This window comes from Nipponia nippon, unplaced genomic scaffold (genome assembly GCF_047370975.1).
Source record: "Nipponia nippon isolate SJK-2023a ecotype South Korea unplaced genomic scaffold, ASM4737097v1 scaffold_55, whole genome shotgun sequence".
In the NCBI taxonomy this organism is placed as follows: Eukaryota; Metazoa; Chordata; class Aves; order Pelecaniformes; family Threskiornithidae; genus Nipponia; species Nipponia nippon.
Genome location: NW_028262375.1, coordinates 165,557 through 181,521, shown reverse-complemented (window position 1 = coordinate 181,521; position 15,965 = coordinate 165,557). Strand labels below are relative to the sequence as shown.

Here is a 15,965-nt window from a genome sequence, read left to right as displayed (position 1 = left end):
CAGCCCCTCTAGCCCCACCACCCAGCCCCTATCGCCCCCCAGCCCCTATAGCCCCAGCACCCAGCCCCTATAGCCCCCCAGCCCCTATAGCCCCAGCACCCAGCCCCTATGGCCCCCCAGCCCCTATAGCCCCAGCACCCAGCCCCTATAGCCCCCCAGCCCCTATAGCCCCAGCACCCAGCCCCTATGGCCCCCCAGCCCCTATAGCCCCAGCACCCAGCCCCTATAGCCCCAGCACCCAGCCCCTATAGCCCCCCAGCCCCTATAGCCCCAGCATCCATCCGTCTCCACACATAAAACCTTTATTGCTGCCAGGTGCCAGCGGCCGCCGGGGGGGGGGGGTCCCCTGGGGGCCCCGGGGGGTCTGGGGGGGGTCCTGGGGGGTGCCAGGGTCCCTGGGGGTCCTGGGGGGTTTGGGGGGTCCTGGTGGGGTCTGGGGGCCCCAGGGGGGGTCCTGGGGGGTGCCAGGGTCCCTGGGGGGGTCTGGGGGGGTCCAGGGGGTCCTGGGAGGGGTCTGGGGGTCCCAGGGGGGCTCTCGGAGGGTGCCAGGGTCCCTGGGGGTCCCGGGTGGGTCCCAGGGGGGTCCTGGGTGGGTCCCGGGGGGTCTGGGGGTCCCAGGGGTGGCGGGGGGCCGGGGGGCCCTCAGGCGAGGCGACAGGTCTCCCTGCGGGCGGATCTGCGGCGGCGCTGGTCGAGGCCGCGCTCCAGGCGGGCGTCCTCCTCCTGCGCCCTGCGGAGAGGGGGTGAGGGGGGGCCGGGCCCCGGGACCCCCCCGGACCCCCCGGGACCCCCCAACCCCACTCACGTCCGCTCGCGCCAGTCCAGGTCCCGCACCAGCTGGTCCCGCTGGTTCACCAGTGACACCAGTTCCTCCAGTAGCAGCTGCTCCCGCTGGCGCTGGGCTGAGGATTTCAGCCAGTCTGGGGCGGGGGGAACAACGGGGGGGGGGGGTGAGGGAGGGGGACCCCAAATCCCAGGGGGCGTCCCCAGGAGGGTCCCCACACCCAGAGGGTCCCCAAAACCAGGCTGTCCCCAAACCAGGGGGTCCCCAAAGCCAGGGGGTCCCCAAAACCAGGCTGCCCCAAGCCCAGGGGGTCCCCAAAGCCCGGTTGTCCCCAGCCCAGAGGGTCCCCAACCCCAGTGAGGTCCCCAAAGCAGGGGGGGGTCCCCAAAGCCAGGGGGAACCCAAAGCCCCGTTGTCCCCAGCCCAGGGGGTCCCCAGCCCTGGCGTGTCCCCAGCCCGGGGGTCCCGTCCCCCCGTGTCCCCCCGTGTCCCCCACCCACCCTCGGTGGCCAGCATCGCCCGCAGCTCCCGGCTCAGCAGCTCGAAGCGCCGCTCCAGGTCCTGCTCCTCGGCCCTGCGCGGGGGACACGGGGCGTCACCGGGGCTGTCACCCCCCGGGGGGGGACAGGGACCCCCGCGGCCCCTCACAGCAGCTGGAGCTGGTCCTGCCGCCGCAGCAGCGCGTTCTTCTGGTTGACCAGCGAGAACCATTCCTGGATCAGCTGCTCCTCCCGCGTGGGGTCCGCGCCTGGGGGGACACGGGGACATGGGGGACATGGGGGGACAGGGGGCATGGGGACATGGGCGGGAACATGGTGGGACACGGGGACACGGGGGGACAGGGGGCATGGGAACATGGGGGGGACATGGGGGGGCATGGGGACATGGGGGGACACAGGGACATGGGGGGACACAGGGACATGGGGGGGACATGGGGGGCATGGGGGGGACGGGGGGGCATGGGAACATGGGGGGACATGGGGGGGACAGGGGGCATGGGGATACAGGGGACATGGGGGACATGGGGGGACATGGGGACACGGGGGGACACAGGGGACATGAGGACACACTGTGCCATCCCCGTGTCCCCATGTCCCCGTGTCCCCATCCCCACGTCCCCTTGCCGTGCCCCCCTCCCCATGCTTCCCCCACGCCATGTCCCAGGTGGGGTCCCCGTGTCCCCTGTGGGGTCCCCGTGTCTCCAGTGGGACCCCATGTCCCCAAGCGGGGTCCCCGTGTCCCCGGGGGGGTCCCCACGTCCCCAGCGGGTCCCCGCGTCCCCGTACCCGACTGCATGAGGCCGCGCAGCTCCCGCTCCAGGGTGACGGCCCGGGCGTCCACCCGCGCCTGCTCCCGCTCCAGCGCCGCCAGCTCCGCCACCACGAACTGGCCGGTGTCACGCAGCCGCTGCCACCGCCGGGACACGACATGGCCCCGCTGTCCCCCCCACGGCCCCGCAGCCGCTGCCACCGGTGGGAAAGGCCCTGTCCCCCCCGTCCCCGGCGTCCCCAGCGTCCCCCCGATGGCCCCGCAGCCGCTGCCACCAACCCACCACGGACACGTCCCCAATGTCCCCAGTGTCCCCGATGTCCCCAGTGTCCCCACGGCCCCCTGATGGCCCCCACCCCGCAGCCACTGCCACCAACCCGCCACGGACACGTCCCCAGTGTCCCCAGTGTCCCCAGGGCCCCCTGATGGCCCCCACCCCGCAGCCGCTGCCACCAACCCGCCACGGACACGTCCCCAATGTCCCCAGTGTCCCCAGGGCCCTCTGACAGCCCCCACCCCGCAGCCACTGCCACCAACCCGCCACGGACACGTCCCCAATGTCCCCAGTGTCCCCAGGGCCCTCTGACAGCCCCCACCCCGCAGCCACTCCACCAGCAGGGCACGGACACGTCCCCAGTGTCCCCAGTGTCCCCAGGGCCCTCTGACAGCCCCCACCCCGCAGCCACTGCCACCAGCAGGGCACGGACACGTCCCCAGTGTCCCCCATCCCACTCCCTGTGTCCCCATCCCGCCTTGTCCCACGTCCCCGTCCCCCCGTGTCCTTCTCCCACCCCATCCCACCCGTGTCCCCCCCTCGTCCCGTGTCCCCCCCGTGTCCCCATGTCCCCCCATGTCCCCCTGCCCTCCCGTGTCCCCATCCCACCCAGTGTCCCCCCATGTGTCCGTCTCCCCATGTCCCCACCTTGTCCCATGTCCCCCCCCACCGCCTCCCTCCCCCCCATGTGTCCCCCCCCCCCGTCCCCCCGTGTCCCCATGTCCCCTTCCCGGTGCCCCCTCCTCCAGGGCCCGGGGCCCGGGGGGGGGGTCGGCCGGGGGGGGGGGCTGGGCTGGGGGGGCCGCGGGGGGGGGCCCCACCTCCCCGGTACCCTGGGGAGAGGGGGGGGTGTCAGGGACCCCCACACGGGGGGGCGACAAAACCGGGGGGGGCCAGCATTAGGGCAGACCCTACAATAACAGCCCCCCCCGCCATTAGGGCAGACCCTACAATAACAAGGGGGTCTCGGGGGGGGGTCTCACCGGGGGGGTCCCCGCGTCGCCCCGAGCGCCGTCTCCGCAGCAGGTCGGCGTCGCGCAGGTGGGCGAGGGTCTTGGTGCGGGGGGGGCGTGGGGCCGGGGGGCCCCCGGGGGGGCGGCGCAGGCGGGGGGGGCAGCAGCGTCCCCGGGGGGGCCCGGGCCCCGCGTCCTTCGCCGCTGCCGCCCTGCCCCCCCCGGACGGTGGGGGGCCTGGGGGGGCCCCTCCTGCATGGGGCCGAGCTGGGGGGCCGGGGGGGGCTCGGGGGCCCCCCCCCGATGGAGCCGAGCTGGGGGGCCGGGGGGGTCCGGGGGGGCCCCCCATCAGTGGTGCTGAGCTGGGGGTCCGGGGAGGGCCCCCCCTCAATGGCGCCGAGCTGGGGGTCTGCTGGGGACCCCCCCTGGCCAGTGCCGAGCCGTGGGTGTGGGGGGGTCCGGGGGGGGCCCCCATTAGTGGTGCTGGGCCGGGGCTCTGAGGGGGGCCCCCCCTCGACGGTGCCGAGCTGGGGGTCCGAGGAGGGCCCCCCCTCGATGGAGGCAGTCTGGGGGTCTGAGGGGGCCCCCCCCTCGACAGAGCCAAGCCGGGGGCCCGGGGGGGCCCGGGGGGGCTCCCCATTAGCGGTGCCGCACTGGGGGTCCAAGGGGGCCCCCCCCTCAACGGTGCCGAGCCGGGGGTCCGGGGGGGTCCGGGGGGGCCCCACATCAGTGGTGCTGAGCTGGATGTCCGGGGGGGGCCCCCCTGGCCAGCGCTGCGCTGGGGGTCCGGGGGTGTCCATGGGGGCCCCCCCTCGATGGAGCCACGCTGGGGGTCCGGGGGTGTCCATGGGGGCCCCCCCTCGGGGGTGCCGTGCTGGGGGTCTGGGGGTGCCCCCAGGGGTCCCCCCTCGGGGGTGCCGTGCTGGGGGTCCGGGGGGGGCCCTGGGGGTCCCTGCTCTGCGGTGCTGAGCTGGGGGTCCGGGGGGGGCCCTGGGGGGCCCTGCTCTGGGGTGCTGAGCTGGGGGTCCGGGGGGGGCCCTGGGGGCCCCCCCCCGATGGAGCCACGCTGGGGGTCCGGGGGTGCCCCCAGGGGTCCCCCCTCAGGGGTGCCGTGCCGGGGGTCTGGGGGTGCCCCCGGGGGTCCCCGCTCTGGGGTGCTGAGCTGGGGGTCCGGGGGGGGCCCTGGGGGTCCCCCCTCGGGGGTGCAACACTGGGGGTCTGGGGGTGTCCATGGGGGCCCCCCCTCGATGGAGCCAACCTGGGGGTCCAGGGGTGCCCCCAGGGGTCCCCCCTCAGGGGTGCCGTGCCGGGGGTCCGGGGGTGTCCATGGGGGCCCCCCCTCGGGGGTGCCGTGCCGGGGGTCCGGGGGTGCCCCCCGCTGGCCGGTGCCGGGGGGGGGCCCCGGGGGGGGCTGCAGGCGGGCGCGCACCTGGCTGAGGTAGGTCATCACCCCCAGCCTGTCCGGCACCGGCGGCTGCACCAGATCGGCCGGATCCAGCAGCCGCGGGACGCCCAGCGCCGAGAAGGCGTCGAAAGCCTGGGGGGGGCCACAGGGTGGGGCTGGGGGGGGGGCGCCACCCTGGGGCCCCCCGCGCCCCCCTCCCCCCCGCCCCCCACTCACCAGTTTGTTGTTGCCCCTGATGTCGAGGGGGTCCAGAGCCTCGTAGTTGCTGGGGGGGGGGGGGGGCACAGGGGACCCTGGTCCCTTCGGGGGTCCCCAGGGTGGGGTGTCCCCCCCCCTGTCCCCAGGGTGACCCCGGTGACCCCACACGACCCTTGGGTGTCCCCACACGACCCCAAGGTGTCTCCCCCACCCCCCCGCCATGGGTGTCCCCAGGATGCCCATATGTCCCCAGGGTGCCCTGTCCCCATGTGCCCCCTCCCTGGGTGTCCCCAGGGTGCCCCCATGTCCCCAGGGTGTCCCCATGTCCCCCCCCGGGGGTCCCCATGTCCCCAGGGTGTCCCCATGTCCCCCCCAGGGCATCTCCCACATCCCCAGGGTGTCCCCATGTCCCCAGGGTGTCCCCATGTCCCCCCCCCAGGTGTCCCCATCACCCCCCAGGGTGCCCCCATGTCCCCAGGGTGTCCCCATGTCCCCCCCCGGGTGTCCCCATGTCCCCAGGGTGCCCCCATGTCCCCCCCAGGTGTCCCTATCACCCCCCAGGGTGTCCCCATGTCCCCAGGGTGCCCCCATGTCCCCCCCAGGGCACCTCCAGGTCCCCACCCCATGTCCCCCGTGTCCCCCCCGTGTCCCCCCCGTGCCCCCCCGGGCTCACAGCAGCTGGGGACAGTGGCGGTGCAGGAGGGCGCAGAAGGCCAGGCCGCTGCGCCAGGAGGTGCTGAAGTTGGTGACGCGGACGCCCCGATACCCGGCCGTGGCCGCCTGGCACCAGGCCAGCAGCGCCCCACTACCCCCGGGGGGGGGCTGGCGGCCACCATCAGCACCCCCGCCCCGAGAGACCCCCAGAAAGGGGGGGGACCCCCCCCGACCAAGCGTGGGGTCCCAATGCCCCCCCCCAGCCCACGCGGGGGGTCCCCAGACCCCCCCCAGCCCATATGGGACCCCCCCACCCATGCACAGGGTCCCCAGACCCCCCAGCCCATATGGGACCCCCCACCCATGCGTGGGGTCCCTGAGCTCCGCCCAGCCCATATGGGACCCCCACCCATGCGTGGGGTCCCTGAGCCCCGCCCCCCAGCCCATATGGGACCCCCAACCCATGCGTGGGGTCCCTGAGACCCCCCAGCCCATATGGGACCCCCCAGCACCCTGGGAACCCCCCACCCATGCACAGGGTCCCTGAGCTGCCCATATGCCCCCCCCGGGGGTCCCCAAGCCCCCCAGGGTGACCCCAGACCCCCCCGGCCCCCCTCACCGTGGTTATTTGGGAGGGGGGGGGCGGGTGTCCCCCAGGGTTTGGGGGGTCCCCCTGTGGTCCCGGTTTGGGGGGGCCCCCGTCGTCGACCTCCTCCACGGGGGGGCCTGGGGGAGAGGAAGGTCAGGGCCTGGGGGGGCCGGGGGTCCCGCTCCCCCCCCCCAGGGACCCACCTCTGCCCGGGGGGGCCCCCCGGCTCTTCCTCCTCCTCCTCCTCCTCCACCAGCACCTGCAGCTCCCGGGGGGAATCTGGGGGGGGGGGGGGGGGGGGCGGGGTCAGGGATGGACACCCCCCCGCACCCCCATGGCTTGGGGGGCACAGAGTGCTTAGGGGACAGAGGGGGGTTGGGGACAGAGGGGGGGTTGGGGACAGAGCGGGCGTTTGGGGACAAAGTGGGGGGGTTGGGGACAGAGTGGGGGGTTTGGGGACAGAGCAGGGGGTTGGGGACAAAGTGGGGGGGTTGGGGACAGAGTGGGGGGGGTTGGGGACAGAGCAGGGGGTGGGGGAGAAAGTGGGGGGGGTGGGGAGTGAGTGGGGGTTTGGGGACAGAGCAGGGGGTTGGGGACAAAGTGGGGGGGTTGGGGACAGAGTGGGGGGTTTGGGGACAGAGCAGGGGGTTGGGGACAAAGTGGGGGGGGTTGGGGACAGAGTGAGGGATTTGGGGACAAATTGGGGGGGGTTTGGGGACAGAGTTGGGGGGCTGGGGCCAGCGCAGGGTCCCACCTCGGGGGGCAGGGGGGGTGTCCCCCCGCCGCGGCCCCCCCCTCTCCTCCTCCTCCTCCTCGGGGTCGCTCTCGAAGTCCCCCAGGTCGGCCACCTCCCCCGGGCGGCTCAGCAGGCTGGCCACGCTCTGCATGTCCTCCTCCCTGGGGACGCGCGTGTCCCCAAGTGTCCCCAAGTGTCCCCAGCGTCCCCCCTCCCACGGCCCCAGTGCGTCCCCCATGTCCCTGGTCCCCAACACCCCCCCCTTGTCCCCAATGTCCCCCTCCAGCGGGTCCCCAACATCCCCCCCCAATGTCCCCAACGGGTCCCCCGTGTCCCCCCATCCCCCGTGTCCCCCTGCCAGCGTCCCCAATGCCCCCTCACTGCCCCCGACACCCCCAGTGTCCCCAGGACCCCCTGTTCCCCCGATGTCCCCATCACCCCTTCCGTGTCCCCAAGATCCCCTTAATGTCTCCAAGAGCCCCATGTCCCCCCATGCTCAGTGTCCCCAAGACCCCCCTAATGTCCCCCACGTCCCTGGCACCCCCAGCCCCTCCATGTCCCCAAGACCCCCAAGTCCCCAAGGTTCCCAAGACCCCAATGTCCCCCCATGCTCAGTGTCCCCAAGACCCCCCTAATGTCCCCTGTGTCCCCAGCACCCCCAGCCCCTCCCTGGCCCCAAGACCCCAAGGTCCCCAAGACCCCAATGTCCCCAAGGTCCCCCCAGTGCTCAGTGTCCCCAAGACCCCCCTAATGTCCCCTGTGTCCCCAGCACCCCCAGCCCCTCCCTGGCCCCCCGCCCCCCAGCCCCCCACAAGGTCCCCCAGCCCCCCGCGTCCCCGAGCCCCCCGCGTGCCCCCGCTCACGTGGGGTGCCCCTCGTGCAGGACGCGGGCGCTGAGGCGCAGGCGCAGGCTGGCGGCCGCCACCTTGCGCGAGCGGGGCCGCAGGGAGAGGGCGAGGGAGAGGGGGGTCCCCCCCGCCGCCGCGGGGCCCGCCAGGCGCCCCAGGTCCAGCGGTGCCCCCGCCACCACCGAGCGCCGTCCCCGCGACTCCTGGGGGGACGGGGGGGGTCAGCCGACGACGACCCCGGGGACCCCCGTCACCCCACGGACCCCTGGCAGCACCCCCATCCACCCAGGGGGACCCCCATCACCCCAGGGGACCCCCAGGGGACCCCTATCACCCAGGGGACCCCCAGCAGGACACCCATCGCCCTGGGGGACCCCCATCACCCCAGGGGACCCCGAGTGGGACCCCCATTGCCCCAGGGGACCCCCAGGGGACCCCTATCACCCAGGGGATCCCCAACAGGACCCTCATCACCCCAGGGGACCCCCATTCACCCAGGGGACCCCCAGCAGGACCCCCATCGCCCTGGGGGACCCCCATCCACCCAGGGGACCCCCAGTGGGACCCCCATTGCCCCAGGGGACCCCCAGGGGACCCCTATCACCCAGGGGACCCCCAGCAGGACCCTCATCACCCCAGGGGACCCCCATCCACCCAGGGGACCCCCAGTGGGACCCCCATTGCCCCAGGGGACCCCCAGGGGACCCCTATCACCCAGGGGATCCCCAACAGGACCCTCATCACCCCAGGGGACCCCCATCCACCCAGGGGACCCCCAGTGGGACCCCCATTGCCCCAGGGGACCCCCTGCAGCACCCCCATCACCCCAGGAGGCCCCCATCCACCCAGGGGCCCCCCATCACCCCAGGGACCCCCCCCCATCACCCCGGGGACCCCCACCCTGACGCAGGTACCCCCATGGGGACCCCACATCCCCCCACAGGGACCCCCGGGGGGGGGGACCCCGGCACCCAGGCATCCGGGCGCCCCCCACTCACGTTCTCGATGAGGAAGGTCCACTCCTTGTCATCGTAGGTGGGGGCGGGGGGGTCCTGGGGGGGGCGGGGGGGCGTGAGGGGACACCGCACATGCGAGGGGACACGAGGGGGGACCCCGGGGAGGGGACACGAGTGGGGGGGGGGGGACACGAGTGGGGACCCCAGGGGAGGGGACGTGCATGAGGGGACACGAGTGGGGACCCCATGAGAGGGGACACGAGTGGGGACCCTGCAGGAGGGGACACGAGTGGGGGGGGGGACACGAGTGGGGACCCCAGGAGAGGGGACACGAGTGGGGACCCCCGTGCGAGGCGACGTGCGTGAGGGGACACGAGTGGGGACCCCATGAGAGGGGACACGAGTGGCGACCCTGCAGGAGGGGACCCGAGTGGGGACCCCAGGGGAGGGGACACGAGTGGGGACCCTGCAGGAGGGGACCCGAGTGGGGGGGGACCCGGCGGGGGGGGGACGCACCCGGTAGAGGGTGACGACGACCTCGAGGCTCTCGGGGACCACCCAGACGACCATCCCCCGGTAGGGGTTCTCGATGCCGGGCTGCCAGCTGTGGGGCTGCACCCCCCGTCAGCCCCCGCCCCCCGGGACCCCCCCCCGGACACCCCCCCGGACCCCCCCCCCCCGGACCCCCGTGGATCCCCACGGACCCCCATAGACACCCCTGGTCCCCCCCAGCCCCACGTGGACCCTCCCGGCCCCCCACAGAGCCCCGCAGCCCCCCGTGCACCCCCCAGACCCACATGGACCCCCATAGACCCCCCCCGGACCGCCATAGACCCCCCCGGCCCCACATGGACCCCCCCGGCCCCCAGTAGACCCCCCCGGCCCCCCGTGGACCCCCATAGGCCCCCCGGACCCCCATAGACCCCCATGGACCCCCCGGACCCCAGTAGACCCCCCCCCGGCCCCCCGTGGACACCCATAGGCCCCCCCGGACCCCCATAGACCCCCCCGGACCCCCATGGACCCCCCCGGCCCCACATGGACCCCCCGGACCCCAGTAGACCCCCCGGCCCCCCGTGGACCCCCATAGGCCCCCCGGACCCCCATAGACCCCCCTGGACCCCCCCAGACCCCCGTGGACCCCCCAGCCCCCGGGACCCCCATAGACCCCCCTGGACCCCCCCCAGCCCCCCCCCAGCCCCCCCCCCCCAGCCCCCCAGGACCCCCATAGACCCCCCGGCCCACCTTGGAGCACACCCGTCGGTTGCGCCTGGTCCAGACGACGGTGAGTTTGTCCGGCTGCCTGGGGGGCCGGGGGGGTCAGGCACGGTGGCCCCCCAGCCCCTCAGTGGCCCCCCCAGCCTCACGGTGGCCACCCAGCCCCATGGTAGCCCCCCGAGCCCCTCAGTGGCCCCCCAGCCCCTCGGTGGCCACCCGAGCCCCTCGGTGGCCCCCCAGCCCCACGCCCATGGGCGCAGGGTGGGGCCGTGGGGCCGCCCCACAGATAACGGCAGCGGCCCCCGCCCACAGCCCCGGGCAGCCCCTATAGGAGCCCTATGGGAGCCCTATGGGAGCCCTATGGCGGCCCCTGTACTGATTCCCTTGCAGCCCCTATAGCAGCCCCACTGCAGCCCCTATACTGACCCCATCGCGCCCCTATAGCAGCCCCTATAGCTGCCCTATTGCACTCCATACTAGGCCCGTTACAGTCCGCATAGCAACCCCTATACTGACCCCACCGCAGCCCCTATAGCAGCCCCATACTGACCCCATCGCACCCCTATGGCAGCCCCTATAGCAACCCCTATAGCAATCCTACACTGACCTCATCGCACCCCTGTGGCAGCCCCTATACTGGCTCCATAGCAGCCCCTACGGCAGCCCCTATACTGACCCCATCACACCCCTATAGCAGCCCCACAGCAGCCCCTATAGCAGCCCCATAGCAGCCCCTATGGCAGCCCCTATGGCAGCCCTATCCTGACCCCATAGCAGCCCCTATGGCAGCCCCTATAGCAGCCCCACAGCAGCCCCAATAGCAGGCCTATGGCAGCCCCATACTGACCCCATCGCACCCCTATAGCAGCCCCTATAGCAGCCCTATACTGACCCCACAGCAGCCCCAATAGCAGGCCCTATAGCAGCCCTATGGCAGCCCCATACTGACCCCATAGCAGCCCCTATGGCAGCCCCTATAGCAGCCCCGCATGGACCCTGTGCCCCCCCCGCCCCACGGCCCTGCCCCCCCCCCGTGAGTCACCCCACGTTGCTCAAGGCCGCGGGGCCGCGCCCCACGGGGGGGGAGGGGGGGGCCATGGGGCAGGAGACCCCTCCCCCCGCGCGGGGCCCCCCTCCCCCCCCCCCCCATCCCCCCCCCCCCCGGGCAGGTGGGGGGGCCCCGGGGCGGGGGGGCAGGGCTAAGTTTAGCCCCCCCCGGGGGGGGGGAGGGGAAACCGGACACCCCCGGCGGGGAGGGGGGGGCGGGGGCGGGGGGCGGGGGCGGGGGGCCCTGTCCTCCCCCCCCCCGGTCTATTTTTGGCGCCGGAGCCGCCGTTTCCCGCCCCGGCCCCATTTATGGGCATTTTTGACTCAAAACGAAACCGGTGGCGGGGCCGGAGGCGGGGCCGCGGGGGGGGCGAGGGGGGGACCCCCTATAGGGACCCCCCCATAGGGACCCCGACCCCCCCCAGGGGGTCCCGGGTCGGTCCGGGGGGTCCCGGGGGGGGTCCTTGGGGTTCCAAGGGGGATCGGGGGGTCCCGGGGGTCCCGGGGGGCATCGGGGGGCTCTGGGGGCCCCGGGGGGTCCCGGGGGGTCTGGGGGGGATCTGGGGTTCGCCAGGAGGTGCCGAGGGGATCAGGGGGTCCCGGGGGAATCGGGGGGTCCCGGGAGGGTCCCGACGGGGGTCCCGGGGGAATCGGGGGTCCCGGGGGGGGGTCCAGGAGGGATTTGGGGTCGGGGGGGTCCCGGGGGATCTGGGGGGGTCCCGGGGGTCCGGGGGGTCCCGGGGGGATCTGGGGTCCCGGGGGTTCCTGGGGGGTCCCGGAGGGGTCCCGGGGAGATCTGGGGTCCCGGGGGGTCCGGGGAGGGGGTCCCGGGGGGATCTGGGGTCCGGAGGGGTCCCGGGGGGATTTGGGGTCCCGGGGGTCCCGGGGGGGGGGGGTCCCGGGGGATTTGGGGTCCCGGGGGGATTTGGGGTCCCGGGGGGTCCCGGGGGTCACTCACCAGCTCCTGCCCCCCTCCACCAGCAGCTCCTCCAAGGAGGCCACGAACCGCACCTTGGCCGCCCGCTTCCCCGCCCGCTGCAGCCGCTTCCACACCGACCCCATGGCCCCCCCCGGGCCCCCCCCCGGGGCACCCCGCCCACGGGGACCCCCGCACCCCACGGGGACCCCCCGCGCCCCACGGGCCCCCCCGCGCCCCGCAGCGCCGCCGGGACGGGATCGGGTCCCGCTGCCGAGAGCTCCGGGGCCGCCCCCCCCCGCCCGGCCCCGCCCGGGCAGGAAACCGGAGCCGGCGGGAGGAGCTTCCCCCCCGGGCCATAGATGCCCCCCCGGGCCGTATATGCCCCTCCTCGGGTCGTATATGCCCCCCCGGGCCGTATAGCCACTCCTCGGGCCGTATATGCCCCCCCCGGGCTGTATAGCCACTCCTCATGCCGTATATACCCCCCCCGGGCCGTATATGCCCCTCCTTGGGCCGTATATACTGCTCCTCGGGCCGTATAGCCACTCCTCGGGCCATATAGCCACCCCCCCGGGCCATATATGCCCCTCATCGGGCCATATATGCCCTCCTTGGGCTGTATATACCCCTCCTCGGGCCGCATAGCCACTCCTCGGGCTGTATATACCCCTCCTCGGGCCATATAGCCACCCCCCGGGCCGTATATACCCCTCCTCGGGCCGTATATACCCCTCCTCAGGCCGTATAGGCACTCCTCGGGCCGTATATACCCCTCCTCGGGCCGTATATGCCCCTCCTCTGGCCATATAGCCACTCCTCGGGCCGTATATACCCCCCTCGGGCCGTATATGCCCCTCCTCTGGCCATATAGCCACCCCCCGGGCCGTATATACCCCTCCTCGGGCCGCATAGCCACTCCTCGGGCCGTATATGCCCCTCCTTGGGCCGTATATGCCCCTCCTCGGGCCATATAGCCACTCCCCAGGCCATAGATACCCCTTCTTGGGCCGTATAGCCACCCCCAGGGCCACATATACCCCTCCTTACACCATAGAGCCAACCCCAGAGGCATATAGCCACCCCCCCCGGGCCATATAACTGCCCACCTGCACCATATAGGCACCCCCCCCCCGGGCCATATAGCCAACCCCTGGGCCATATGTACCCCCCTTGGGCCATATAGCCCCTTCTTGGGCCATATAACTGCCCCCCCGGACATATATCCAACCCCAGGGCCATATATGCCCGCCCTTGGGCCATATATCACAGCCGTTGCACCCCCCGATCCTGTATGGCCCCCCCAGTCCATACGTGCCTCCCCCCAGCACAGGATCCCCCCCAGCCCTATACCTGCCCCCCACCTGCACAGCCTGTCCCAGGCAGCCCACGCCCCCCCCACCTGCCCCCCAGCCCCCCTATAGCCCCCCAAACCCACCCCCCAGCCCTCAACCCCACCCCCAGCCCCCCTATAGCCCCCCCAACCCACCCTATAGCCCCCCCAGCCCCCCAAACTCTCCCCATAGCCCCTCAGCCCCCCCAACCCACCCTATAGCCCCCCAGCCCCCCTATAGCCCCCCCAAACCCACCCTATAGCCCCCCAAACCCACCCCCCAGCCCTCAACCCCACCCCCAGCCCCCCTATAGCCCCCCCAACCCACCCTATAGCCCCCCCAGCCCCCCTATAGCCCCCCAAACCCACCCTATAGCCCCCCCAGCCCCCCAAACTCTCCCCATAGCTCCCCATAGCCCCCCCAGCCCCCCTATAGCCCCCCCAAACCCAGCCTATAGCCCCCCTATAGCCCCCCCAGCCCCCCCCCAATGAGGAGCGGGACGCGGTTATGGGGGGGGTCTCCATTGGCGGAGCGTTTATGGGGGGCTGGCGGGGGGGGCGAGGGCCTGCAGCCCCCCCAGGGCCTCGGCGCAGGCCCGCACCAGGGCGCAGAGGTGGGCGCTGCCCTCGGCGGAGGCGGTGCGCGGCAGCTCCCGCGTCGCCCACCCCAGCTTCTCCAGCACCGCCGCCCGCGCCGCGCCCGCCGCCGCCGCCACCTCCCCGGGGGGCGCGGGAGCCCCCCGTAACCCCGCGGCGGCTCCCTCGCAGTGCTCGGGACGGGGGGCGGCCGGCTGGCGGGGGGGCGGCGGCGGGGTGGGGGGGTCCGGCGCTGCGGGGCGGACGGACGGACGGACGGGGGGGTCAGGCGGGGACGGAGGCCGGGAACAGCCCCGCACCCCCAGCCCCTTTCCGGGCCCCCATCTCCATCCCCAGCCCCCCAATGCCGTCCTCAGCCCCCCAACCTCATCCCCAGCCCCCCATCTCCATCCCCAGCCCCACACCCCAGCCCCCTGTCCTGTCCCCAGCCCCCCATCTCCATCCCCAGCCCCCCAACCCCCTCCCCAGCCCCCGTCTCCATCCCCAGCCCCCCAACCCCCTCCCCAGCCCCCCATCTCCATCCCCAGCCCCCCATCCCTGTCCTCAGCCCCCCATCTCCATCCCCAGCCCCCCAACCCCCTCCCCAGTCCCCCATCTCCATCCCCAGCCCCCCGTCTCCATCCCCAGCCCCCCAACCCCCTCCCCAGCCCCCCATCCCTGTCCCCAGCCCCCCAACCCCCTCCCCAGCCCCCCATCTCCATCCCCAGCCCCCATCCCTGTCCCCAGCCCCCCAACCCCCTCCCCAGCCCCCCATCTCCATCCCCAGCCCCCCAACCCCCTCCCCAGCGCCCCATCCCTGTCCCCAGCCCCCCATCTCCATCCCCAGCCCCCCATCCCTGTCCCCAGCCCCCCAACCCCCTCCCCAGCCCCCCATCTCCATCCCCAGCCCCCCAACCCCCTCCCCAGCGCCCCATCCCTGTCCCCAGCCCCCCATCTCCATCCCCAGCCCCCCATCCCTGTCCCCAGCCCCCCAACCCCCTCCCCAGCCCCCCATCTCCATCCCCAGCCCCCCATCCCTGTCCTCAGCCCCCCGTCTCCATCCCCAGCCCCCCATCTCCATCCCCAGCCCCCCATCCCTGTCCCCAGCCCCCCAACCCCCTCCCCAGCCCCCCGTCTCCATCCCCAGCCCCCCCCCGCGGGTACCGGGGTCGCCCCCCGCCTCCTCGCACTCCAGCTCCTGGCAGGCGACGCAGTGGAGCTGCTGCTGTTTGTCCTGCAGCAGGATGGTCTGGGGGGGCGCGGGGGGGTCAGCGCAGCCCCCCGCCATTCCCAGCCCCCATTCCCAGTTCCCCCAGTCCTACTCACCCCCATTCCCCCCATTCCCAATCCCCCCATTCCCAATCCCCCCATTCCCACCCCCCAATTCCCGCCCCCCAGTTAATCCCTGTCCCTCCCCATTCCTGCTCCCCCGTTAACCCCAGTTCCCCCCCATTCCCCCCCGTTAACCCCCGTTCCCCCCCATTCCCGCCCCCCAGTTAACCCCAGCTCCCCCCATTCCCCCCCAGTTAATCCCGGTCCGCCCCCATTCCCGCCCCCCCAGTTAACCCCAGTACATCCCCGTTCCCCCCATTCCCCCCAGTTAACCCCCGTTCCCCCCCATTCCCGCCCCGTAGTTAACCCCCGTTCCCCCCCATTCCCCCCCCCAGTTAATCCCAGTTCCCCCCCCCTCGCCCCGTACCCCGCAGTGGGGGCAGCACCGCCCCAGCATCCGGTACCCCCGCAGCAGCAGCTGCCCCATGGCCCGGCTGAGCCGCTCCTGCCGCCACCGCCGCGCCTCCAGCTCCGCCGCCGTCGGGACCGGCTCCGCGCCTGCGGGACGGGGACGGGCACCGGTTACCGGGGGACCGGGAAGGGCCCGGAGCGGCGGGAGGGGGGACCCAGGGGGGGGAAACCGGGGGCTCCCCGCCGCCCGCACCCGCGTTCAGCGCCATGGTCGCTGCGGAGACGGCGGCGCGCCGGAACTGACGTCACCGGAACGGCCCGTGGATGGAAAGAGGAGCCCGGGGGTGAAACAAGCGCGAAAAACGGTCCCGGCGCTAAAAAGGGTCCGACGGTCCCACCGCGAAACGGGGCCGTGTCCGCCCGCAACCCCCCCCGGGAGGTACGGTCCCCCTGTGTCGCGTGTCCCCCTCCCCGGGGCGACCCCCCCCCTCCCTTCCCGCCCCCCTCGGCCTTGGCCAGGAGGGGG

General features: G+C 74.0%; 2 protein-coding genes across 2 annotated transcripts; both read right to left on the bottom strand.

Moving 5' to 3' along the window:
• Positions 1-353: 353 nt before the first annotated feature.
• Positions 354-12,128, bottom strand: EHBP1L1 (EH domain binding protein 1 like 1). Its single transcript, XM_087735302.1, is given in 18 exon segments — positions 354-730; positions 806-920; positions 1,285-1,358; positions 1,433-1,532; positions 2,071-2,475; positions 3,149-3,160; positions 3,449-4,817; positions 4,902-4,950; positions 5,557-5,705; positions 6,157-6,263; positions 6,330-6,339; positions 6,341-6,405; positions 6,881-7,023; positions 7,726-7,913; positions 8,709-8,762; positions 9,183-9,278; positions 9,912-9,969; positions 11,890-12,128. Coding segments are annotated over 18 exon segments (3,186 nt in total). The 5' UTR covers positions 11,994-12,128; the 3' UTR covers positions 354-642.
• A 1,568-nt stretch (positions 12,129-13,696) lies between these two features.
• Positions 13,697-15,751, bottom strand: ZNRD2 (zinc ribbon domain containing 2). The gene is made up of 4 exons (XM_087735337.1): positions 15,693-15,751; positions 15,456-15,586; positions 14,921-15,005; positions 13,697-14,009 (listed from the first exon to the last, which is right to left on the bottom strand). Exons 1-4 carry the CDS (start codon positions 15,706-15,708, stop codon positions 13,717-13,719), a joined length of 525 nt encoding a protein of 174 aa, XP_087591463.1. The 5' UTR covers positions 15,709-15,751; the 3' UTR covers positions 13,697-13,716.
• Positions 15,752-15,965: the final 214 nt, after the last annotated feature.

Bases quoted from the DNA above. Each gene is read 5' to 3' on its own strand.
- ZNRD2 (XM_087735337.1), bottom strand. The intron at 15,006-15,455 runs GTACGGGGCGAG...GCGCCCCCCCAG, and splicing joins GGTGCTGCCCCCACTGCGGG to ACCATCCTGCTGCAGGACAA. The intron at 14,010-14,920 runs GTACCCGCGGGG...TCCGCCCCGCAG, and splicing joins GGAGGCGGGGGGCGACCCCG to CGCCGGACCCCCCCACCCCG.